The 24,269-nt window shown below is 56.8% G+C and overlaps 1 protein-coding gene across 5 annotated transcripts in view; it reads right to left on the bottom strand.

The window, feature by feature from the left end:
- CUEDC1 (CUE domain containing 1) overlaps positions 1-24,269 on the bottom strand; it is a 76,385-nt gene that overhangs the window by 3,753 nt on the left and 48,363 nt on the right. For 3 of the 5 annotated variants that reach the window (XM_059996614.1, XM_059996613.1, XM_059996616.1), the window contains 9 exons: positions 16,760-17,311; positions 12,374-12,501; positions 7,361-7,487; positions 6,518-6,710; positions 5,358-5,441; positions 3,661-3,732; positions 2,728-2,821; positions 1,359-1,417; positions 448-518 (listed from right to left, as the gene is read on the bottom strand). In XM_059996614.1, the coding sequence (XP_059852597.1) occupies positions 451-518; positions 1,359-1,417; positions 2,728-2,821; positions 3,661-3,732; positions 5,358-5,441; positions 6,518-6,710; positions 7,361-7,487; positions 12,374-12,501; positions 16,760-17,080 (1,146 nt within the window). In that variant the 5' untranslated portion in view covers positions 17,081-17,311 and the 3' untranslated portion in view covers positions 448-450. Of the gene's footprint in view, positions 1-447; positions 519-1,358; positions 1,418-2,727; positions 2,822-3,660; positions 3,733-5,357; positions 5,442-6,517; positions 6,711-7,360; positions 7,488-12,373; positions 12,502-16,759; positions 17,312-19,485; positions 19,621-24,269 lie in introns of those variants that run through there. The other 2 variants (XM_059996615.1, XM_069540068.1) reach the window with 2 other exon arrangements.

Below are 24,269 nucleotides of genomic sequence, written 5' to 3'. Positions count from 1 at the left end.
TGGGATAGAGGAGGAAAAGCAGCCTGGAGGCCCATGGCTCCAGCCAGAAACAGAGCTGTCTTGAGAGGGGCCGTTCCCTCATCTTCCCAACCACCAAAACCCGAGGCAATGGCAGAGTTCTGTGTGGACGTGGCCGGTGAGGCCATCTCAGTTTTTCTTAAATTAGTGTGCTGTGTGTATCCTGGACTCTCTTCTCAACTGTGTTGTAAACTATTCAAGGTCAAAGCTGGTTTTTCGCTTCCTGTTCCTAGCATCTGGCATAGGTGTGACTATCTTCTGTCAAATGAATAAATAACGCAAAACACTAGTTCCCCCATGCGCACGCCCCCCGCCGTAACAAGGGAAAAAACCCCGGACCTGCGCCATCTAGTTGCCTGAGCCTGATGCCTCTGGACCACGGGGAAGACCACCCTCTGGGGTGTGGGGCAGGGCAGTCCTGCACCTTACCTCTTACTGTCCTTCCCTTAGTGCTTCCTCCACCTTGGGCACCTCCTGTCGCCTTCCCCGGAAGTCTTCGTCTGAAAAGCAGAGGAAAGCACCTCACCCTCCACCCTGCACGGCCTCACTCAGACACGTCTCCCAGGCTGGGCAAGACAGCTGAGCCAACTCTCTCCACCCTTGTTTGCCAGGGCACACGCTGATCCCCGGGAGCGATGCGCGGGTCTGGTGAGGGGCAACTGGGCACAGTGCGGGGTTAGGACCCCTGTCTGCTGCTCTGTCTCTATCGATGAGCTCTGAGGCCTTGGACAAGTTCTTCCCTCAGTTTCCTCATCTATAAAATGAGATGGGGAAGTCGGACTGTCCAGATGACCTCCAAGGCCCTTCTAGCCCTTGTTTCTGGATGTCTCCTGACACCAAAGGGCTCCTCTGCTCTGAGGCCTGAGGATCAGGGTTCAGCTGTGGGCCTTGGAAGGTCTGAGGCAGTGTCTGCTGGCCCACACGCCTTTGGGAGGGACTGAATGAACGCTGGAAGGCCTCTGGGCCCCAGACACTGAAACTGCCCAGCGCGTGGCTCTCAAGGGGAGGCCCTTCCATGTGGGTGGGCCTGTCTGTCCCCTCACACCCCAGAGAATATTCCCCAGAAACAGCACTCGGTGCTTTGTGCTCCAGGTAAAGATTTAGGTGGAGATGTGGCTGGGCCCCTTTTCAGGAGTGGAAGGGAGAGGCGATATGGACCAAGTCACGAGGGGGACCCATTCCCTTGGGTCGCCTGCCCACCAACCCTGATATGTCCCCCAGGTTCGGTGTCCCCTCCTTTACAGTCTGGGTTCACCTGTGAAACACCCAGGCCCTCCTCTTGGAGGACCACCCAACACAGGCAACTCAGAGCCCCGACTTCCCTGCCCTCCCCGCCTCACCACAAGTGTGGCCCTCCACGTCGTCCAGGAGATTGGCTGTTGATGCCGCAGCCCCCAGTCTGCCGGACCATTCAGGAAAACTGTCCCAGGGATGGGTGGGCACTCCCTGTCCCTGGACTTCTACCCCCGCCCCAAGCTCAGGAGGCCTTCACCGCACCAGCCTTATCCCCCCCAAACTCCCCAATACCTCCTGCAGACTCCTTTTCTTGGGGTCAGCTGAGCAGCCAGGTGCTGACTCTCTCCCCCAGCTCCCATCTCTGGGAACAGAGAAGGAACTTTCTCCCTGTTCTCCTTTGGCTGCTCAGCTTCTATAATAATATCCTGGGCCCTGTTTGACAAGCATGGATGGAAGTCTGGGTAAAATTGTGGAAAACCATATTTTTACTGGAGGAACTAAGAGTGAGAAGGCAGGGCCAATACGTGAATTGAGGAGGTGGAAAGGTCTGTGGATCAATTCAACTTAAGAAATTAGGGGGGTTTCCCTGGTGGTGCAGTGGTTAAGAATCCGCCTGCCAAAGCAGGGGACACGGGTTCGGGCCCTGGTCCAGGAAGATCCCACATGCCGTGGGGCAGCTAAGCCCATGCACCATAACTGCTGAGCCTGCGCTCTGGAGCCCGCGAGCCACGACTACTGAAGCCTGTGCGCCTAGAGCCTGTGCTCTGCAACGAGAGAAGCCACCGCAGTGAGAAGCCCGCGCACCGCAACGAAGAGTGGCCCCCGCTCTCCACAACTAGAGAAAAACCTGCATGCAGCAATGAAGACCCAACGCAGCCAAAAATGAATAAAATAAATAAATTAAAAAAAAAAAAAGGAAATTAGGAAAAGGTTTGCTTATTTCCATGGAAGGACGAAGTTTTCTCTCAAGACGCAGATTACCCCAGACAAAAAGTTAAAAAGTGGTAGGACAGCTTCTGAGCCTACAGGGGCCTACACTGGCCTGTTCCCCATGCCTGGTGATGGGAGTCAACACTGGTGTCAATAGATAGGTCAGGGCTTCCCTGGTGGCGCAGTGGTTGAGAGTCCGCCTGCCGATGCAGGGGACGCGGGTTCGTGCCCCGGTCCGGGAAGATCCCACATGCCGCGGAGCGGCTGGGCCCGTGAGCCATGGCCGCTGAGCCTGCGCGTCCGGAGCCTCTGCTCCGCAGCGGGAGAGGCCACAACAGTGAGAGGCCCGCGTACCGGGGGGGGGAAAAAAAAAAAAAAAAAAGGGCAGCGCCAGGCTGGCAGCAGGGCCCAGGGTGGGAGAGGGGAGAGTCACGTGGCCCGGTCCCACTCCGGGGGAGGGTGCAGCCTCAGGGAGTCCAGCCCAGGGTTTTCAGCACCCTTAGCACCCACCGCTGCCACCCGGTGCCAGGCTGGAAAGGATACGACTGATGCTTCAACAAGTGTTTCCTCTTTGACTTCCTCATCTTGGTCTTCTCCGAGAAGGCCCTGGCCAGTTCAAACAGCTTCCTCCGGGTGGCTAGGGGCAGAGAGACCTGTGAGCCGGCAGCCGGAGCAGCAGGTAGCTGCCCCCCAGGACTGGGGCAGGTGGGCAGGCTGGGGGGGGAGGGGAAGAGGTGACAGCAATCGCAGACCGGGGTCAGGCTGGTGCCCTGGCGGAGTGAGGCTGCCATCCTGGGTCGGCCGGCAGAGGCAGCGCCACCGGGAGCTTGGCCAGGGGCCGCAGCCAGCAGCTGAGATCCGGGTATTCCTCCTTCCCCAGCTGTGACAGACGGCTTCACGTCTTGGCTTTCTTCCTGCCACCTCCCCTTCTCCCCTCTCCACCTCCAGGGTTGGTTCTGGGATTTCCATGACTAATCCGAGATTTTCTCTGAAATGGAGCCTGAAAGGATGGCAGCCTCATTCACGCATGGTTGTGTGTCTGGGGGGTGGGGTGGAGGGGAAGGCGGGACCCGGCTGGCAGGACTTTGTGGGAAGGGGCCACTGACCCGGTGGACCGCCCACCCACAGAACGTGGACTTAGCTTGGGCCTCCCCACTCAGGCCCAGCCTGGCCAAGCCCCCTCAAGCCACAGAGAACGTGAACTCTAAAACGGCGGGGGGCAGGGGGGCGCGGTGTCCAGCACATTATTATTTTTCTGCAGACAGATGGCCCAAGAGGATTTAAAACTTAATTTGTATCCAGACTCAGTTGCACAGGGAAGAGAGGCAGGAAAACTGAGGGAGCCAGCCCGTGATTAAAATGTCACTTTGGTTCACCAAGAGTCAGCTGCATTAAAATTCCGGGTGGCTCCCTCCCTCCCAGGAGGCCACAGGCCTGCCTTAGAAGAGCTGGGGAGGGGGCGTACGCTGGACTCACATTTTCCCATGTGTTTCAACTTGTCCCTGAATAAGGCATCTTCAGACGCAGCGGGGTTGTTGTCGCTGGTTCCTGGAAGGGGGAAGACACCTCTGAGGGCCAGTGGCTGCCCAAGGCCCGGGGAGGGGGGTCAGGGCTGTCCCCACAGGACAGGGGCTCAGCCCCACCCTTCCACTTGAGGAAGGGAGCAAAGAGCAGGCTTCTGCCCTAACCAGGAGGGAGCTTATAGCAAGGAGGACACCAGGGTTCAAGGAGCATTTCTTTCCCCACCCAAGCCTCACTCTCCCCTTTTCTGTAAAAAGGGTCAGTGGTCTGGTCTGTATGTGTGGAGGGCCGGCTCCCGCAGGCTCCCAACGGTCCGTTCCTCTGACCACTCTGCATTCCGTGAAGGCCCTTTGGTAGCTTGAAATCAGCCACGATGGGAGTGTTTACAGCATGGAAGCTACCAGATGCTAAGCACTGGGGCTTCCCCTGCACCCCGACAGGCTGTCACACATTCACCAGCACGTGGCCAGCCTGCCTGCGTCCTGACGTGGTACGCCGAGTCTCCCCGTTCACTCGGCACCCACTTGGGTCCCTCAAGGCCCTTCTAAGCTCCCACGCTAATCCCGAGTCACCTTGCCTGCTAAGTCCCTGTGAGTCATCCCGATCCACCTCGGCGGTCCCGGTGTCTATGGTTAATTTGGGATCAAGGACAAGAGGCTGCTGTTAAACCCCCAGATGCGTATCTGGTGGGACCTAAGCTCCCAGCCTGTCGCTTATGAATCAGTTCGACAGGATTTTCCCTCTTCAAGCTGGGATCAGCTGAGCTCCCCATCCTTCTGCCCCCCTCCCCCATTGTACCACGCGATGTAAGCTCTGTTTCGGGCAAGAGCTGCGGATTCTTCCTCTGAGGCGGGCAGCCTGTGTGTGTGTGTGTGTGGTGGGCACTGGCTGACCAGGGGCCACTGTGCACACACACAGGCAGAGTCCAGATGTCGAGGATGGAACCGGGACCTTCAGGGTGTCCCCAGCTCCAGCCTGACCCTCGTCCGTGCAGCCCAGCAGCCTGCTGTCCACCCCTGGCCCTCCTTCAGCCACTGAGGCAATTCTTGCTTCTCACCACCTTGGACGTGAAGCTTCCAATTCTATTCCTCCAACACTAAGGCAGAGCCTGGCCTGTGGCAGATACTCCCCAGGTACTGAATGAATGAATGAACGAATGAACTCTTCCCAGATTGATCCTGCCCTTCCGCGCCGACATGTTTTTGCCGTAATTAACAAGCGTGTCTTCAGCCTTGCTGCTTCTTCTGCCTGTTTCTCGGATGCATCTCCAGTGTTTGTTCCCAGTAAAATCATAAGCTCCCCCTGGGCAGTGACCCAGTCTCTGAGTCCCTGGCCACCCCAAGCCCGACACCCCGTGGGACATTACGTGGTGTGGTGTGTCCCCTTCTTGCCCGTGCTCCAGGCACCTCCAAGGAGTTCAGCCAGTCCGTTGGCCAATCCCGGGTGTGGGTTGCAGCAGCCGCTGGGTTGGTAAGAACCCGGGGCTGCTGAATGGAGGGGCCATCTCCCTCTCGGAGAGCATGGAGAAGAGGGAGAAACCTCCCCACCAGCCTGCTTCCTCAGCCTACCCCCAAACTCCAAATACGCAAACCACAGCTGGGGTGTGAGCCCCCTACACCCTCCAGGCCTCTCTCTTAGGAAGGCAAGGTTACCTGGGACAGGAGCGGGAAAGTCAAAGTCATTTCCCACAGCTACGCTGCTGGATGTAGATTTCTGGGACTCGTATTTCAATCGATCTGGAAAAGGACCACATTCTGGTCGGGGAAGTTAGCTCCCACCCAGGGGCAGCCTGCGCTGAGATGCAGGAGGTTGTTAGAGGCCAAACCCCCAGAATCACACACACACACACCTGCACACCCGAAATATGTGCACACACGACGCCTACGGGCTCTCAAAGAACCAGAACTCTCAAAGATACAGAAACGACTGCCCTGACAACCTGCAGTGTCAGAATGTCAAAATGAGAAGGACCCTGGGAAGTCAGACAGTCCAGCCCTTCATTTAAAAGGAAAGACCCCGGGCTTCCCTGGTGGCGCAGTAAGAGTCCGCCTGCTGATGCAGGGGACGCGGGTTCGTGCCCCGGTCCGGGAGGATCCCGCATGCCGCAGAGCGGCTGGGCCCGTGAGCCACGGCCGCTGAGCCTGCGTGTCCGGAGCCTGTGCTCCGCAATGGGAGAGGCCACAGCAGTGAGAGGCCCGCGTACCGCAAAAAAAAAAGGAAAGACCCCGAGACCCCCAGCACCTTTAATGCAGAGCTGGGTCCAGCCTTGGGCCTCCTCTGTCTCAGGCCAGACTTCTCCCTGCACACCGTGCTCCCTCCCCCAAAACACAGTCAGACACACACACGCGCACACACCCACACCCCTCTCCCACAGGCCCCTCGCTGTACCCCCATCAAACACTCCCACCCTGAAGGGGGAAGGCAGCCAGGCTGGGGCCAGTAGAGTGCTGGGCCCAAGGACAACTCAAACACCCAAAAAACTCAAGAGCCCCTGCTCAAATGTCCTCTGCTCAGGGAGGCACCCACGGACCCAATCACTCTATTCCTGGAGACCCAGACATATGGTGCCGAAGCCAGTGCCTGGCACAGAGCAGACAGGCAGGGGAGCAAGGGAGGGGCACCCCTCTCTCTCTCTGAGTTCCAGAGGAGGGAAGTGGTGGCTGGTGACTCAGGTCCCTGTTGGCAGACTTCTGGGGCTCCCACCAGGATAACTCAACAGCACAGAGGCCACCCCGAGCTCCAAGGCTAAAGCCAGCATCAGCCCCTCCTTAGCCGTGGAGCAGCGGCCGCAGCACCCCACCCGGGGCACCACCTCTCTCCAGGGCAAGGAGGAAGTCGCGGTTGCGCTGCAGCTCCTTCATGAACTCCTCGTTCTGCAGGAAGAGCGCGATCCTCTCGTCCTCCAGGTATTGCTTCCAGCGGTTCTCCTGGTCCCGGGGTCCGGGCCCGGACGTGAGGGGCCGGCCTCCCTCCGTGATCGCAGGCTTGGAGCCCCCGGAGGTAGCCTGAGGAGGGGAGCGAGCATTTGGACCGCCTACTCACAAGGACGCACGCTGCACAGATATCCACGCGCACCTGGGGTACACGTGTCCTTCCCAGGATGCTGTGGCCGCACACTGCGGCCAGCACCTCCTATCTAACTTCACAGGCCAGAGCCCTCTCTGCTGAGGAAGCAGCAAGGGCTTAAAAACTACTCCCCACCTCCTCCACCTTGGACGCCCCCCCACACCTTCCTTCATCAAAACCTGAATAGTCCGGAAGAGTGATCTGCGAACTGCTCAGGGTCCCCAAACTCAAAGCTCTCCCTGTCTAAGCTGTCTCAGGGGAGACCCCTTGCAGAGGGCCAGCCTCTGGGGAGAAGCACCTCTGCCGTTGACAGTTCCCACCCCCTGCCCCTGCCCACCTCCCTCCAGCCTGGGGTGATGGCCGCAGCCAGGGAGCGTCCCCAGGGCTGTCACCTTCCTGGGCGGAAGAGGAAACCTCCATGCCCAGACAGGAAATGAGGCTTTTGGTTCAGTGTTCTTTCCCTACAAACCCAGGGCAACAGAAACAGCTCAGCCTGGGCTTAAACAGCAGGGAGTGACACTGGCTGGCATGAACGGTGTGGGCAAGCAGGGCTGCTGCACAGGCCAGGGGCGGGGGAATCCTCCGTTACCTGTATGCTGTCCAGCTGCTGGGGCAGGATGCGGAGAAAGTCTTCGGGGAGGTTGCCTAGCAGTGGGGGATTCCAGTTCCGATAGCGCCTCTGGCCGGAAGGGGGCGCGGAGCCCAGCACGTCGATGCTGCGGGGTGAGAGGTGACGAGGAGGAGGGAAGAGTCAGGCCCAAACACAGGTGTCCTGGCCCATCACACCAAGATCCTGCTCAGACTGGCACTGCTGCTCCAGAGCCTCCCGTGGCCTCCGCTGCCTCTGGCACAAAGGCCCAGCACGCTAGCTCCCCTTCTCAACCAGGCTTCGGCTGACCCCCAGCCTCTGGGCCTGGGCTCCGCTGCACTGGATGTTCCACTGCTCAGCGCCTTCAAGGCCTCTGGGCCTAGAGAGCTCTGTGTTGCCGGCGCACATATTGCGTGTTGTGGATTTTGACATGGATGTGGCAGTCATGGCCCTTCACGCTTCTATCCCTAGCACCTAGCATGACGCGAGCTCCTCCTGGCTGCTGAGTGCCAGGCGTGCTCCGAGTGAACAGACACAGAGCCGCCGGCAGCCCAGCCCGCCCCAGTGCTGGTTTGCTAGGGTCGGGGGACATGAGGACACCAGGATCCCTAGAGGGTAAGTGGATCTAGGCTCCAGTTCTGGCCCAGCCACAAGCCAGCCACGTGGTCCTGGGTGAGACCCTGTCCCCTCTGGGGCTCAGTCTCCTACAAGCTGCTGTCTCCCTGCCCAGGTGCGTGGGAGCCCCTCGGGAGGCTGTCTCGAACAACGTGCTGAAAAGGCACATGGAGGTGTGGGATTGGAAGGGTCCTTGTTCCAAGTGGCGCGGGGAACCGCTCCCCTGGGCCAAGGCGGAGGCCAACAGCGAGGCGGAGAGGAGAGGAAGGAGACCCTGGCACGTGGCCTCCCTGACCCCCAGCCTCCCGCCCTGCCGTCCTGGCCTGAGGGCGGCCTGGGGCCTGGCCAGGAGCTCCCCACAGCTCCTCGGCAGCCTGCAGCGTGGCAACCGCAGGACACGTGTTCTGCTGAATCAGGGAAATGACACACAGAGAAGGCAGCCGAGGGCCGGGAGCCACTCTCTCTCGGGCCTGGCTCTGATTTGGTCTCGAGCTCCAGGAATCCCGCCCGCCCCCTCACTGGAGGGGAGCTTTTCCGGGCTGCCCCTGACTATGGAAATAACTTCCTTTCTTTTTCTATTTTGGGCGGGTGGCCTGGCGGGCCCAGGGGGAAGGGCGGGGGCGGCAGCAGACAGGATAACAAGCCGATAAATGCCTGGTGGGAGCTCAGTACTCAGACAGGAGCCAAGGAACCCCAGGCACCCTCTCACTGTACAGATGCGGGGATGGTCCAGAGAAGAGCCTGCCTTACGGCCCGGGACTCCCATTCCTGGGCGCCTTTCCTCCTCCATCACTCATCCACCTCCTATCACTGTTGGCGGCTTCATTTTTCTCCAAGGGCCAGATAGTCAAGGGGGTGGATACCCCATCCCTCTGGGACTCGAGGACCTTCTTTGGTCGACCCCGGCACCCTTCCTCCAGCTTCAGGGTCTTCATCTGGGACATGGGTGCCCACCGCAACTCAATCACACCCACAGCTACCCAGGAAAGCCATGGAGAGAGAGCCCCGGAGTTGCAGCTGGACCCCTCTAGCCATTTGTTACTGAGAACCCAAGTCGGGAGGGGGGACGAGGAGTAGAAGGCTGAGTGTCCCTCGCTGCTGGGCCCGCGGTCCTGGAGGAGGGGCAGGCCCAGCCCCCTGCCCTGGCACCGGCTGAGATGAGGTCAGCCCACAGCTGTGAGAGCCAGGGGGACGCTGAGCACGGGCGGCCCAGGCAACTCCACTGTGGTCAGAAAGGAATGTCAGAAATGAGCTGAGAGGCAAATAAAAAACTTCCAAGGCTGTAATTTCAATGGAAGAACAGCAGGTGGCCTGTGAGGAGGGGTGCCTCCGGGCTTCAGAGCCTGTCATTCATTCAGGAAAGGACAGGCTGGGCGAGGGGAAGGAGAGAGAAGGCTGCGGGGGGCTCTCTGGACCCCAAACTAGAACTGCATGCCCCATAAGACCCCCAGGCCTACCCAAAGGATATCAGAGCCCAGAAGGATTTCAGCAACAAGGCTTCCAGGCAAGATTTTTGGTAAAGACTAGACACTGAGGCCCTGATGGGGTCAGGCCTGTCCTGGAACACACAGATCGTCCTGCTAAAACCTGGGCCCAGGAATCCTGGCATTCCAGGCACGCTCCCCTGGGATCAGCCTGCCTCTCTGTGCCCCAGCAGGGCCAGCTCCCAAACCCTCTTCATCTTCACTCTCAAAGGTACCCCAGAGACTGGAGGTGGCAGAAGGGAGCCAGGCCATTCCTGCCCCCAACCCCCCCACTCAAATCTGATTGGCCCCAGCAGCCAGAGAGAGATTCCTAAAACACTAACCTCACCCCGTCACTCTCCAGCTTAAACCCCTGGCTGGAGGATAAGGTCAAAGCTCCTTGGAGGTCCCTCAAGGGCTTCCACGATCTTCTCACCCCTCCAGCCTCACCCAGACATTCCATACTCCCTGGAGTTCCCTCAGATGGTGCCCCCTTTCCTGCCTCCAGGCCCTTGCACGTGGTTTCCTTTGCCTGGAACGCCCTACTGTCCTCCGCTTTACCAGCTAACTGCTGGGACATCAGTTCCCCTAGGCTGCCTTCCCTGTACCCTGCCGCGCGTCTCTGCCTCCCCCAGACCCTGATCTCCTTGGGAGGTCAAGGCGGGGCTGTATTCATCTCTGTATCAGGTGACTCCATAAATGCTGGAAATGCACGTCCTGGATGGAGAGACCGAATGAGGCCCTGGAAATGGGCTGGGGGTGGATCTGGGCCTAGCAGGGCCAACCCGGGGCAAAGGGGCACGTGCTCAGAGGTTGGCCCTGCCTCTCCTGAGCGCTGGCCTCTGAGGGCAGCCTTACCCCTGGTCTCACTGTTCACTGTCAGAGCTGACCTCAGAGGCCCACTGTGCAGCCAGGGGCAGGAGGGAGCAGTAAAGCACTGGGGACAGGTCTGGTTCATACCCGGCACTGTGCTAAGGGCCCCCCCCACAATGCCTCATTCAACCCTCACAGGAGTGCTGAGGTGGGGATTAGTATTCCCATTTCACAGATGAAGCAAATGAAGCTCAGAGAAGTTAAGCAGTAGCCCAAGGCACCTCAAGAATCACAGTTAGGCAGCTAAAGGAGGCAGGGTGGGGGGACACTCGGCCTCTGTCCGACCTCACAACTAAGTTCTCTTCCCTGCATCCACCCCCAGGCCAGCAAAGCCTTCATTTCCGGGTCAGGCCCCTGAACCTGAGGCAAGGGCAGTAACTTGTCCAAAGGTATGAGCAAGACCTCCTGAGCCTTGGTCTAGGGCTGAGGTCATTTTGCCCCCAACTGGGGCTCCCATCACTGGGCTACACTACCCCTGCCCTAGTTCACCCCACCATGCACAGAGGAGGGGAGGGAGGATGCGGCCAGGATATCCATGCCAGGTTTACAATGGGATTCTGTCTCTTATGGGCTCAGTCTTACCTTCTGAAAAATAGGTAGAACTATTCTGCCTAATAGAAACTGAATTTTTTGCAAAAGCATCTTGGGATATTAAAAAAATGTCAAAGGAAAATCATTTAGCCCTGGGCATCATGACCCATCCTGGGCTGCAAGTCCTGCCAAGATCTCACCCAGACCTATCCACTTACCCCCTGCTTTGCCCCATTACAGCCTCTGGTATCACTTGTGATGGAGGACCTCAGCTCTGCTCCCGTCCCTGAGTCGAAACAATGCTTCCTCCTCCCCCCATAACTTTCTAGGCCTCTATCAGCTCCCTGAGCTGCAATCACAGAGGTTTTTCTCATTAGGGGGATGACAGGACACAGCAGGGAAGAGCATTTGTTGGCTTTGGAGTCAGAAATGACCTGGGTTCAAATCCCAGCTCTGTAGTCTTAGGGAAGTTATGAAACCTCTCTGAGGCTCAGTTTCCTCATCTGTAAAATGAGGATGACAACAGTGCCTACCTCACAAATTGTCAGATGGTTTGAATGCGATGGCGTAGGTAAAGAACCTTGTCAGTTTCAGGAATTTGAAGGGCACTTAGTAAATGGTACGTGTTATTATTATCTATACCTGTATGATCACAGAGTGCTCCACCACCACTGTCTGGGGCTCCCAAGATCCCCAGAAGGGAAGATCCACTGGAACAAGTTCCCTGTCCTATCGTGTCCCCACACCCCTCCCCACCCCAGGCCTGAGTTCTTCTCAGGACCAGCAGCTCCAGGACAAAGAGGCACCTGGGCTCCAACGGCCCTCTTCAAACACAGAGCCCAGAAAAACAAGCACTTCAGAGACCCAGGGACCCAGCTGGCAACCAGCTTCATTTTAAACTTCCAAATTACAGAGTCCCTGATCTGGACGAAGTCTCCAGGGACCTAACTCTTCTGCTTCCAATTATCGAATTACCCCAGAAAAAGAGACTTACTTGCTCCCATTGCTTAAAAATCCCCACAACGTCCCTAGAACAGGGATAGCAAATAGATATCCATTCCATCCATTACTGATGACTGTCTGGGAGTGCTGTTTTGAGGAGGATTCTCAGGTTCTGTCTCAACTTAGCAGGAAAGAACACAGTGATCAGTTAGTAATGTTTGCCATGGGCTCAGGAGGGGAAGTGTCAGGACACATTCCATGCGTCTGTCATCCCCAATCTGCATCTCCCTTGACTATAAGCTTCCAGAAAGCAAAGGCTGAGCATCGTTTATCTCTATGTCCTGTCCAGTGTTCAGCATAGCATCTAGTCTGGAGTAGGAATTCAGTGGATGTCTGCTCTTGCAATCCTTACAGTTTGAAAGTCCTCTTTGGTATCCAGCTAAAATGCCTCTTGCTGCAGTAGAAGCCTGTTCCTGGTGGGACAGTATACCGAAGGGTCCAGTCAAGTTTCCCACTGTGTTTGTACTCAATCCCAAACACTGATCCCCTTCCCCATTGCCTTGCGTTCTGAGAGGAGATGGATTCTTACCGGGGAGGTGGAGTGGGGGGAGCCAGAGGGTAAGGCCTGTCGAACATGTGCATGTGGTAGGCTGGAGGGGAGTACACAGGCGGGGGTTCCTCGTCAGAGCTATCAGGTTCCAAGGTCCTTTCCAAAATCTGTATCAGAGACGACAAAGAAAGAAATATTAACAATCCTTCCTTGAATTTAAATAACATTTAGACAAAATCAAGTGTGGGCGAGGATGTGTAGTAAGGGAACTCTGCTGCTGCTAGTGGGAGTGTAAAGTGATATAACCAGCACTCTGCAAAACCGTTTGGCTTCCTGTACTAACGCTCAGCACATGGGCTACTTCTGAGCCCACGATTCCAACATACACAGCAGACGTGAAAGCACTTCTCCCCAGAGGGAAGCTCCATGCAGCATTAGCCATCCAAGTAAGGTTCAAAACCAGGCAAAACATGGGGCTTCCCTGGTGGCACCGTGGTCAGGACTCCGCGCTCCCAATGCAGGGGGCCTGGGTTTGATCTAGATCCCACACGCATGCCACAACTAAGAGCTCGCAGGCAACAACTAAGGAGCCGGCGAGCCGCAACTAAGGAGCCGGTGAGCTGCAACTAAGGAGCCCGCCTGTCGTGACTAAGACCCAGCGCAACCAAATAAATAAATAAACACGTGGGGGTAAAAAACAGGCAAAACAAATTTACAGGGAGTGCAGTTGGAGCAGTGTGACCTCTGGGGGTGGGGAAGGCTGAGAAGGGGCACAAGGGGGATTCCAGGCTCTGTTGATGTTTCTTGATCCAAGTGCTGATGAAACTTCACCGAGCTGCGTATTTGTGGCTCGTGGACTCTTCCGTCCCTGTGTTACTTTTGGTAGATAACTTTAACATCATTCCTACCCTCTCTCGAAGTACTTCCACATCGATTATGTCACCTGAAGCTCAAACAACTGGGCAAAGTAGGCTGTGGATCATTACCCCCATTTTACAGATGAGGACACTGAGGCCCAGGCTGACCGATTAACATGGCAAGAGCCACACACTGTTTCTACAACTGAGTCTTTAACTTAGATGTGGTCTCTACAGCAAGAGTGCCTCCTTCAGACACAAGGCCTGCACACCCCGGTTGGGTTCTCAGGGAGATAGCAGCAAAGGGAGAGCCCAGGCTCTTTCTTGGCCTCCTCTCCTCATCCAGGAGCCAGAGAAAGGGGCAGGAGAAGCCAAGGCTGGGCAAGGGCCAGGCTTCCTGCCATATGGACTGACCTGAACCCTTCTGCAAAGGAGTCTGGAGCAGGAGGGAGCCATCAACCTGGAGAGCCCAGGTCACACAACCCTACCCCCGCGTCCTCCTCTCCAGCTCTGTGCCCATCTCCTCCAAGACCAAAGAATGTGGGAAGGGCTCAGAGGCTGTCAACTGGCCCAAAATTTGAACCCCAAGTGAATTTGCAGACATCACTGCTAAGATGCCTCTGCACATCTCTGCCCGAGCCCAGCCATGCCCAGGCACCCAGTCTCAAAGGGACACCACGGCGGGTGGGCAGGTGGGTGAGTGAGCGCGCACGCGCACACGCGCGCGCGCACACACACACACACACACACACTGCCACGCTTTGTACACGTACAGCCAGCCTGACCCAAGGAGGCCTCCTGCTCTGGAATGCACTAACGTTCTTTCCTTTGAGGCAGAAAGTACTTAAACAGATGTTTTTGCAGAGAAAGAAGAATGCAGCTGCTTTTCGGGCCACTGCTCTCCTTACCCCAAATTTCCACAAGAAAAAGAGAGAGAGAACACTGTCAACTCCAGCCCTGCTCACTGACACACACTTGCACAACCTCCAGTGCCCGGCACACAAGTGCTCTAAGGGACAGGGTTCCACGCTGGGGCCTGTAGGCCGAGCCCCTCCCACTCAGTGGCTGGCTTGGACTGTCCCCCCGAAGCCGGTGAGACGGGCGAGGAGGAGGGGAAGCCTCAGTAGGAGTTGCTCCCAGAAGGAAGCCGCTTGGGGTTCCTCTGACTGGGGCCCATAGCAGCCGCCCCTCGGGCTCAGAGAGATCGGGCCTCCACAGCCGCGCAGGGGGGCTTCCTCCCCTCTCAGCCGCTCCTGCCTCAGCGCGGCCTCCTGGGGCTACAAGAGCCAGACGCTCATCAGAGGCTCCTGGAGCAGAATGAGGAAACACCAAGGAGGCAGACAGCAGGCCAGGCACGCTCCGGAAAGGCTGATCCCCAGTCTCCAGGGAGAAGTAACCCCAGCCATGTCTCTGGACTCCGCCCCCCCGCCCCGCCCCGCCCCCTCCCCTCCCCCACCAGCCACAGTGAGGCTGTTCTTCTGGCTCTAAAGGTGCTGAAGTTTTTGGTTCTGTGGCTTCCTGGCTTAACTCCATGTGGGTGATGGATGCCTGCCAGGTGCTCTGGGGGCCAAGGTCTGGGCCATTTATCTGACAGGAGATATTTCTCTGTGGCAAGGATACCCCTCGGGCCAGCCCACCATCCATCAGCCCCCAGAGAGGGGGCTTTTTCAGTCAGCAGTTATTGTCATCCCAGCTGCTGCTCATAAATTTTCCGCAGCACTTTCCGCTGGCTCAGGAACCGCCTGCCGATGGGCCCACGCAGAGCTCCAAAGATGGGGGGTTGGGGAAACAGCCAAGGAGGGGTGCTGAGAAGGGGCTCAATCCGGAAAGCAAGATTCTTGGGAAAACAGAAGCGCACACGGTGCAGGCCCATCTAGGGCATCAGGCAAGCTTTGCGGAGGGTCACAGGGCTGTGGGTGCCATGAACAGAGAAGGAAATATGATCCTACCTGCCAGACTGTCAGAACAAATGAGACTGTGGAAGGGGGTCAGCGTTTGCAGAGAACTTTCCTTCCAGCTCACACTTAAAGGATGTACCCGCACACGCATACACACACCTCCCTTTCACAAAGAAGATCTGGTTTTGCCAAAACTCCCTCCACTGGCTAATCCAGGCAGAGCCAAGGAGTGCTCTCCCGGAGAAAGAGACTAAAGAAAGCTGTGCAAAGACGGCAGCAACATTCATTCATTCAACAAACACTCCCCGAGTGCCTGCTATGTGCAATGACTCCCGGGTGCTGCGCGTGACACAGGGATGAGCCAGATGCCGTTGCCCACAGGGCTTCTCCTCCACCCGGAGAGAGAACTCCCAGGCAGCAGCCCTAGAGGAGGAAGAGCAAGCGGGCTTTGCCCTACAGGATGACTCTGATGAACGGAGAAGAGCCACCTGCAGGGCTGTGTTGAGAAGGACTCTGAGGCCACATCTGGGTCTAGGCTTCCCACTGTAAACGGGGGTAATAATAACGCCACTTCACAAAGTTTATGAGATTCGAAGAGATGATACACCTAAAGCATGTAGGATGGTGCCTGGCCCAGGCTGGGACTCAGTGAAGAGCAGAGCTGAATCCGATCTGCTGCGGCCTTCCGTCCTATCCATGGCTGCATGTCCCAGATGCCCCTGTGGGCAGTGACCCTCTCGTTGAAAGACTCTGAGTGCCCTTCTTCACCCAGCACTGCACGTCCTGCTGAGACTAGGGGCTCAGACATCTACTGAGCTCTTGGAGGGGCTGAGGAGGACTGGCCACACCCAGCAAGTGGGCCTTGATGCAGTGGGGTGGTCCCTTCGCCCTCAGCCACCTTTCTGGAGAGAGGAGGGAACTGCTTGGGTATCGCGCGCCTCGGTCAGAGGAACTGAACTTGCAAGCTCTCCTCCACAGGTCCCTACGCTCCAGAACACACCACACTCCTTTTCAACCGCAAGGCCTCCTGGTCTCTGCGCACTCTAGGATCCTCACAGAAGGTCCTGCTGCCAGTTCCCTAACACTCCTGCTCTATTTCACCTCCGAGCCTTTGCACAAGCTGTGCCCTCTGCCCACACACCCACCTTTCCCTCACTCTTCACTCTTCCTCTGGGAAGCCATCCCCTCCTCTCTGTTGCTTCCATTTCTCCCATCCTAGCACTCACCCCTCCGGGCTGCCATTGCCTGACACCTGCCTCTAGTCCTCGCTGGACTGTGAACTCTGTGGGGACAGAAACTCTGACTTGGCCTTAGCGGGTACCTGGAGGTTCAGAAAATACAGACCAGACAGCTCCAGCCCGGAAGTGGGGTTCGGGACGTTGGGGTGGGGGCTAGGTGTCTACATTTTGAACAGGCTCCTTCATTCTGATGACCCCTGACCCAGGGTCTCGTACCGTGCCTGGCACAGCCCCGGAGTAGTGCTCAGTGTTTGTTTAGTGACCGCATGAATTTTGCCCATAAAATAAGGCCACGGGCTGACTTGGGTACGTTTCCCTGGGAGAAATAAGGCTGCTTGCTAGGTAGAACCTAGACAGGAGTATAACCCAAGTCCTCTAACAGGTTCAAACAGTTGTTGGAGCTCCTGGGAATTATCGGGGCCGTGCCCCTACCTCCGGGGGGATGCTGTCCTCCGAGTCCGAGCTGTCCTCGTAGACGCTGCCGCCACCCGCCTCCAGGTTCATCTGCAGCAGCTGGTCGATGGTGGCGTCCACGGCGCCGCTGTTGGCACGCAGCACGCACTCGATGATGTCGTAATCCATGTTGGGGAACATGGTCTTGAAGTCGTCCATGGCCTGGTTGAACTCGAGGCGGCGCACCTGGCGGGCGGGCCGGCTGTTGTTGAGCTCCTGCGAGGCGGCCGCGCTGCCCCCAGCCCCGCGCGCCGCCGCCGAGCCGCCGCCCCCGCCGCTCCGGCGGAACAGGCTGGTCATCTTGCCGAGCCGCTGGGGGAAAATGTTTCCCGCCGGCGCCGAACCCCCTCCCCCGGGTCCCTGCGCCGTCGCCGCTGGCTCGGCGGCTTCTGGAAGCTCAGTCCCGCGACGGGCGGGGTCCCCGGGTCAGGAGACAAGGGCGCGGCATCCGGGCCTGGGCCGTGCGGGGCTGGGCGGCTGGTCATCCACACCCCGGGAGCATCCTGGGTCCGGCTCCACGGACCATCCCACCTGAAACCGAGGGAGACAAGAGTCAGGGGCAGAATGCAACGAACTCGGCGACCCCCGCCAAGCCCACGGAAGAACAGCTTCTTTCTGCTTTCTCTCCAGCTGCAGTAAACAGCCACAGCTCTTTACCAGTTAGCAAGGGCTTACATCCTGACACCACTATGAGGTAGGTGCTATCATCCCCCTTATGCAGAGGCACAGACCTGAGAAAGTGGAGGAGGCGGGGATTTGAACCCAGCACTATGGCCCCTGAGCCACTGGTCTCAACCACTACACACACTGCCAAGGACTCCTAGAGACTTGACTGGGGCAGGAGGGGCTCTGTATAGGCAATGTCCTCCCCCTCTGGTCTCCAGCCCATCCAGTCTCTGCTTTCCTTAGCTCCCTCACCTCAGGGCCCCACCATCATATGAGGCATCCACTTGTGCAGAGCTCCAGTAAATCTGCAACAGAACGCAGTGCAGCCCACTCAGAACCAGGCCTGTAAATCACTTCTAAGGTAGCACTTCTGCTAGTGCAGGTAACTGAGAGTTGAATGTGTCCAAAAACATCAAGTTCTGACTTTCTCATGCTTATCCCAGGATGTACGGTAGTTTTGCTAAGTGTAGAAAAGTGGCAGCTTTATTTTAAGGGACTGTTCCAGCACAGGATATTCTTAAGTCCTTTTCTAGTACTGGGGGTCATCATCTTAACAGATGATAGAGAAGAGCTGGTGTGAGCCAATCAGCACGATCTTCCTTGCCATGATCTCCACAGTTAACTGATGATGAAAGGAAGACCAGACCAGACCAGACCGTGTGGAAGGTGCAGTGGGAGCGCCCTCCCTCACCCTGAGGCCGGAAGACACATCACTACCACTGATTCCTTCTGTCCCTAAAGGCTAGTCCCCTCACAGGTAAAAATGGGGCTTCATACTGTCCCCCAGTGCCTTCCAGGGCCACCATGCTGAGATTCTGATCTCCGTCAAACCTCCACCTCCTTCGAGGGACGTGGAAATTGTCCGGGGCTTATGCTCGGGGGCTTGCTGGGTGGGTGTCTGCCTAGTCCCAGGGAGGCGGGCTGTGTTCAAGAGCAGGAAACTAGAAGCACATGGGCCCCATGCAGCCTCCGGACACTGATGTTACAGAACTATAATCCCCTCCCACCGCCAGAGAAAGCCTCTTAACACTGGAATATCTACATGCAGATACATGTTTCTAGGCACATACTGCCATAAGTATGAATTCATTTTACTGAAATGTGATCAGACCACAAATTCTACTATGCAACTTCCTTTTTTCCACTTAATGACTGATTGTAGCCATCTTCTCGTGTCAGAACATAGAGATCTCCTTCATGGTCTTTAATGCCTGAGTAGTATTCAGATGACTGGGTGAAGTATGACTTATTATCCAACCTCCTCCACCCCATCGCTTCCCAGACGAGCGAGTCACAGCTCAGAGAGGCCAAAGCCATTGCGCAAGGAAGCCCAGAGGAGTGACCTCAAAGGATCTGTCCAAGAAATGTGTTATGAGGATGAACACAGGAGGGGAGTCAAGTGTGACGTGGCCTCCCACAGCTGGCTTTAGACACCCCAACTCCCCTCACCCACACCTTCCACCCGCCCTGACACACTGTAAGGTCAGAGGATGCTGCCAAAACACCCTCCAAAGCGGGGCTCCACCCTGGTGTCTACCTTTGTCCTGAGTTCTGGAAACTTGCCCTGAGGCTTCTAACAAGGACCTCAGGGCCAGGAGGCCCCAGAAGCCGTGCCCTGGGCTGCAATCTGCTGTCCTGGTGTCGTCACACATGGGGGTCCGTGCCTTGTGCTAACGCGTCTGGAGTCGGCCACCTTCACCACCTTCGCCCTCCCCCTCGAGTAATTTCATAAGAGAGATTGAGGGACCTGGCTCTCACTTTGCCAAGGGCAGCCCCTTGGAGAAAGAGGCCAGGACCTGATCCCCCCCTGACAGAGGAAGAAGGAAGATGATGGGGTCCACGTTTTCCCCATTAACAGCCCTCTTTACAGGTCCCTTGGGCTCCGGGCCTGAGTGTCGGGAAGCCCCCAAGAAACCTTCTTGCCCTCCTACCATTTAAGTAAGTGCCCTGATTCAGCCCCAGGCTGCAACTCCCGCTCTGCCGCTCCAGCTGTGGGACCTGGTACCCGTCCCCTGTCCTCTCTGTGCCCAATCCCTCACCTACACGAATGGGGCTTCCATGAGAATTAAACAGGATAATCCTCAGCACGGTGCCTGGAACGTGGTTAGCTGCGTGACTGTTGTTGCCGCTGCCCCACAGGGCCGGCAGAGAGCCAGGGGCCGTTGGCGTGCCAGCCGAGCTGCTCCTGGAGTGGATGGGGCGGGGGATTCTAGGCGGTCCTTCCCCAGCATCTGGATATCAACCCCCCGAAATTCTGTCAGCCCTTGGGAAGGAGATACCGATCCTCACAGCCCCAGGGGAGGCTGGGCCGCAGCAGCTGCTTCCATTTACCCCAGGTGCAAAGCCTTGAAAAAGAGCACGTTGTGTGTCTGCCGCGACATGAGAACGGCCGACAACGCTACAGCCTGCTGCACATTACAGATGAAGAGCCGAGACCCAGGACCAGAGGAGATGCCCAGGACACAGAGCAGGAGCGGTAAAGCCTTGACTTTTCCATCAGAGAGCGTTTCTGTGGATGAGGAGAAAGTGGCTCAGAAACAGTAATGGGAAGCAGGATTCAGTGTAGAGAAATGCTATTTTCATAGGACTCTGCAAGGACCCACGGACTCCCAGAGCCAGGCTGCCTACAATTAACACCAGGAGGGGTCGCTGTGAGGGCCCCCACTTCTCAGAGGACCATCTCCCCAGCGCTCGCTGAGCTCAGGTGCAGAGGCTGAGGCCAGGGCTGAGGTTTGGCCAGCGTGGCTGGGAGCAGGGAGAAGAACTGTCCTCAGGGTCAGAGTCATCCGTGCCAGGCTGCCTTCTACAACCGGCACAGCTCAAATGAAAAAAAATGTTAAACACATGAAAAAATGAAGTAGGCAGCTTAGGTGTACGAGCTTGTGCCAGGCGCTTTCACATTTAATCTTTTTTTTTTTTACAACTCCAGAGACAGATGTTATTGTCCCCACTTTATAGCTGTGGAAACCAGTTCAGAGAAGTTAGGTAACTTGTACAAAGTCACACAGCTAGTGTGTAGAGAAGCCAGAATTAGGAACCCATTTCCTAAGAGGCAAAAATGCCAAGTCAGGCTTGCAGGGCTAGGAGCGGAGGAACCTCAGAAAGGCTCAGGAGACGGCACAGCCTGGCTGACATTCCAGCAGAGGAAATGTGACCCAGACAGCACTGGCGGAGGGAGGGCAGGGAGGGGGTCTGTTGGCTCTGCCCCAGAACTGGCTCTGTGACCTTGGGGAAATCACTCCTCCGCCTCTCTGAACCCTGGCTGCTGGGCACTGGCAGGGAAACAGAGGGAGATAACCCCTGACTTCTGAAAAAGGAAGTGAATCTAACCTGCTGAGCCCATTAGACCTCTTGGAGGCAGACTCAGAGGCTCTCCTGAATTCACAGGTTGTGAGCAACCTGGGGATTGGGAAGCAGAAACCCCACACCTGTCCTCCCCCAGGTCCCAGGGAGCCAGGCCTTCCGCCTCCCCAGAAAGGAATCCAGGCCTGGCAGGGGCGGCAGACAGCCAAGCTTCCCTCCAAGTGTGTGTAGACAGCCAAGGCCTGAGTCACTCCCGGCCTGGCCCAGGGAGGTGGGCCAGCTGCCCGAGAGTCGGAGAGTCATTCTCCCGACTTTGCCCAAGGTCATCCCAGCCAGTCTCCTGCAGGGCCAGGTAGGGCCCACATGGGGGATGTGAGAGCCCAGGAGCCAGAATGGATTCCCATTCTGCCTGGGCCTGGTACGGCTGTGTGACTTGGAGAAATTATTTCATTTCTCTGAACCTCAGCTTCCTCATCTGTCAAAGTTGGGATCATACCTACGTGGAAGGGGTGTTGTGATAGGATTTATACGGGTGCCTCAGCATAGGAAGCACCCAACGAGACAGGTTGGTGCGACCTCCGGCCCGGGTCTTGGCCCTTTTCCTGAGCTATACTCAAACCTTGAGTGATCTTATCCAGTCCCACAGCTTTGACACTGTCTACACGCCGAATATTGGCTCCCACATGTCTCTCGCCCTGAGGTCTCCCGGGAACACGCCCTTGAACTCCACACTTGCACAGCCGACCCGCTGCCTCCACGTGGATGTCCAACAGCAGCTCCAACGTAACTTATCAGGTGGATGAGTAAAGAAGGGAAGGAAAGAAGTTGGAGTGCAGCAACTGTGGGTTCCCTTCCCCTCTCTTCCTTCTCCGGCTCATATCAACGGTGGGGACGGGGTGCTTTCTCCATTTCCAAAGCCCTGTCTTCTCTGCATTCTCATTCAGTCCTCACAACAAACCTATCATTTATACAGGGTGTGCATTATTACCCCACTTCACAGACGAGGCGACCGAGGCCAAGGCTGCTCAGTGACACGGTCAAGGTGCCTGAGCCCTCTGCCGCCGGGCCTGAGGGCCTCCTCCCTGGCACACAAGGCTGGTCTGTTGGTCTTCTTTCCAAGCCAGCGACAGCTCCAGCGGGCAGGAGCTCGACCCCCTCCAACACCTGAATTGATACTCTGCTGCCTCCCAGGAGGACCAGGACTCAACCCCAGAAGGTGGGGATTAGAAGAGGAGGCCTCAGGAGGAGGTACGGGGCTGGGAGGCCAGAGGTCCCAATTGCCAACACTTTTCTGTACGCCCCCCCCTCCCCATTCTTCTGAAGTGACTACCCGAGGCCAGCTGTGTCCCTGCACACCCCTGGCTCCCTCTCTGAAAACTCCCAGGGACAGACCGGATCTTGTGATCTATCTGTAACTGCTGTGATCACAGCCTGCAGAGGGACTCGCTGTCCCTTCTTGCATAAGATCTGGGCCCAGCCCAATGGCACTACCATTCCAGGCCACTAGGTGGTGTCCCAGGGCTCAGGCCACAGCTGCTCCCAGGAAAGGGCATACAGATCAGCTTCTCTCCAAGAACTCAAAAATCAGCCCCACCCCCGACTCTCGGGCTGACTAAAAGGAAGAGGAGCCACCCAGCCACTCCAGGGATCTTAGAATCCAAGACTGGAAGAGTTTCAAAATAATTTATTCCCAAGGTGCGAAATACAAGGCGCACACGCCACTTATTTATATCCTGTGTCCTTGGCAGACATCACTAATCCATCTAGGTATTGTCCTATGGAACCCACACAGCCTCAGAAGCCTTTTCAACTCAGCCCTCTGGGCAAGTCACTACCAAGTGATTAGAACTGGCAGGCAAGATACACCCTGCTTGCCAGCCCTTTCATTTCCCGTATGAGAAGACCAGGCCCAGGCTTATTTTGTCTCATTAGGAATCTGGGCTGCAAAAGCCAGCGGGGCCAGAATGAGGTCATATGACCCCTGGGATGCTTGTGTAACCATGGTTAAGTCCTGGGGAAACCTCAAGTGGGTAATGGCAGTGTTAATGGAGAAGCCGCTGGGCCTGGGGCAGCTGCATCCTTGTCCAACTGTCACCTCAGACGTGATGGGGGCAGGGCACAGGGAAGTCTGCCTGAGCTTCTTGGCTTCTGAGCTAGAGAGGCCCCAAAAGGGGAGAAAGGAGGGCGGGACAAGAGACAGAGAGAGGCTGTCAGGGTCTGTGTGTGTGTGTGTCCGAGTGTGTAAGTGTGTGTGTATGCGCGTGAGCACCCGGCGGGGGAGGGGGGGCGGGCACAGCCCTGACAGAGGCGCCTTGTCCTCCGGTCCCTGCACAGTCTTGTTTTCTTCCCAAGCTATTAATGTCACTGCAGCTTCAAACGCCCAGTGACCTTTAAATGCCGAGCCTCCTGCTCCAGACCAAGGCGCGGAAAGGGCTTAATGGAAACTCAAACGGCCACAGCTGCTGGGGCCGCAACAAAGCCAGCCTCATTCATTCCCGAGGCACCGGGAGCTGCTGGGCAGCCACACCTGTGCCCACCCCCCGGGGAAGGGGGTGTCAGGAAGGGCAGAGAGGACCCTCGGGCACGGCCATTGGGAAAAGGAGGCCTTATTGGACCTAAGAGAAGAGGAGGAGGAAGAGAGGGAGAGGCAGACTCAGTTCTGCCATGCCCGGCTGTGTGACCTTGAGTTAGCCACTTACCTCTCTGGGCCATCCCCCATCAATTAGTCCAATCTAAGGCTGGGGCAGGAAAGAAATCCACCTACCCCACTAATATCTTTTAAAAATCTATAGGAGAAAAAAAAACGAAAAAAGATGTTTTCTTTCCTAATTTTTCTCTCTCTTGCTTCAACTTCTGTGGGCAGGTCTATAGCTGATGGGGGCTGTTGGGTATGGACTAGGGCAAGAGGTTTCAAAGGAAGTTAATAAGGTCCCTACCCTATGAAAGGACTGGCCCCAGAGCTTCAGTTCTAAGGACACCATTGTTCATCTTTGTTCCTGAGGCCCAGACATTGGGCTTGGTTGCTGTAAAAGGGCTGAGAAGTCAGCTCTGCCTTCCAGTTGAAAAGATCCAAGATGAAGCTCCTCAGGCATGAGTAACATGTCATTTGTTCGGCTCATCTTGGTAGAATGACGGTAATAATAGCAATAATGATAACATAACACTTATCGCCTGCTTCTTTATGTACCAACCACTATTCCAAGTGCCTTATGCCTGTTAATAACTCTTTTCATCCTCTCTACAGCCCTAAGAGGTACATATTACCAATGCTATTTCCACTTTATAGATAGAAAAATGAGGCACAGAGGAGTCGAGGCATTTGTTCAAGGTCACACAGCTAAGTGGCCAAACTGATCTGACTCCAGACCTGGCACTCTTAATCCATCAGGCCTGACCCCCTTTCTGCATTCCCGAGGCTGAGCACGGAGTCAGGCACACAGCAAGAACTCAGTAACTGGGAACTGAATTGACTCCTAATGGGGCAGAGTTGCCCCTGGAGAGGCTGGGGGTACCTGGTGCT

The sequence above is a fragment of the Delphinus delphis genome, chromosome 19, assembly GCF_949987515.2.
Source record: "Delphinus delphis chromosome 19, mDelDel1.2, whole genome shotgun sequence".
Taxonomy (NCBI): domain Eukaryota; kingdom Metazoa; phylum Chordata; class Mammalia; order Artiodactyla; family Delphinidae; genus Delphinus; species Delphinus delphis.
The sequence above is the reverse complement of the archived record's forward strand: the minus strand, read 5'-3'. Positions and strand labels throughout refer to the sequence as shown.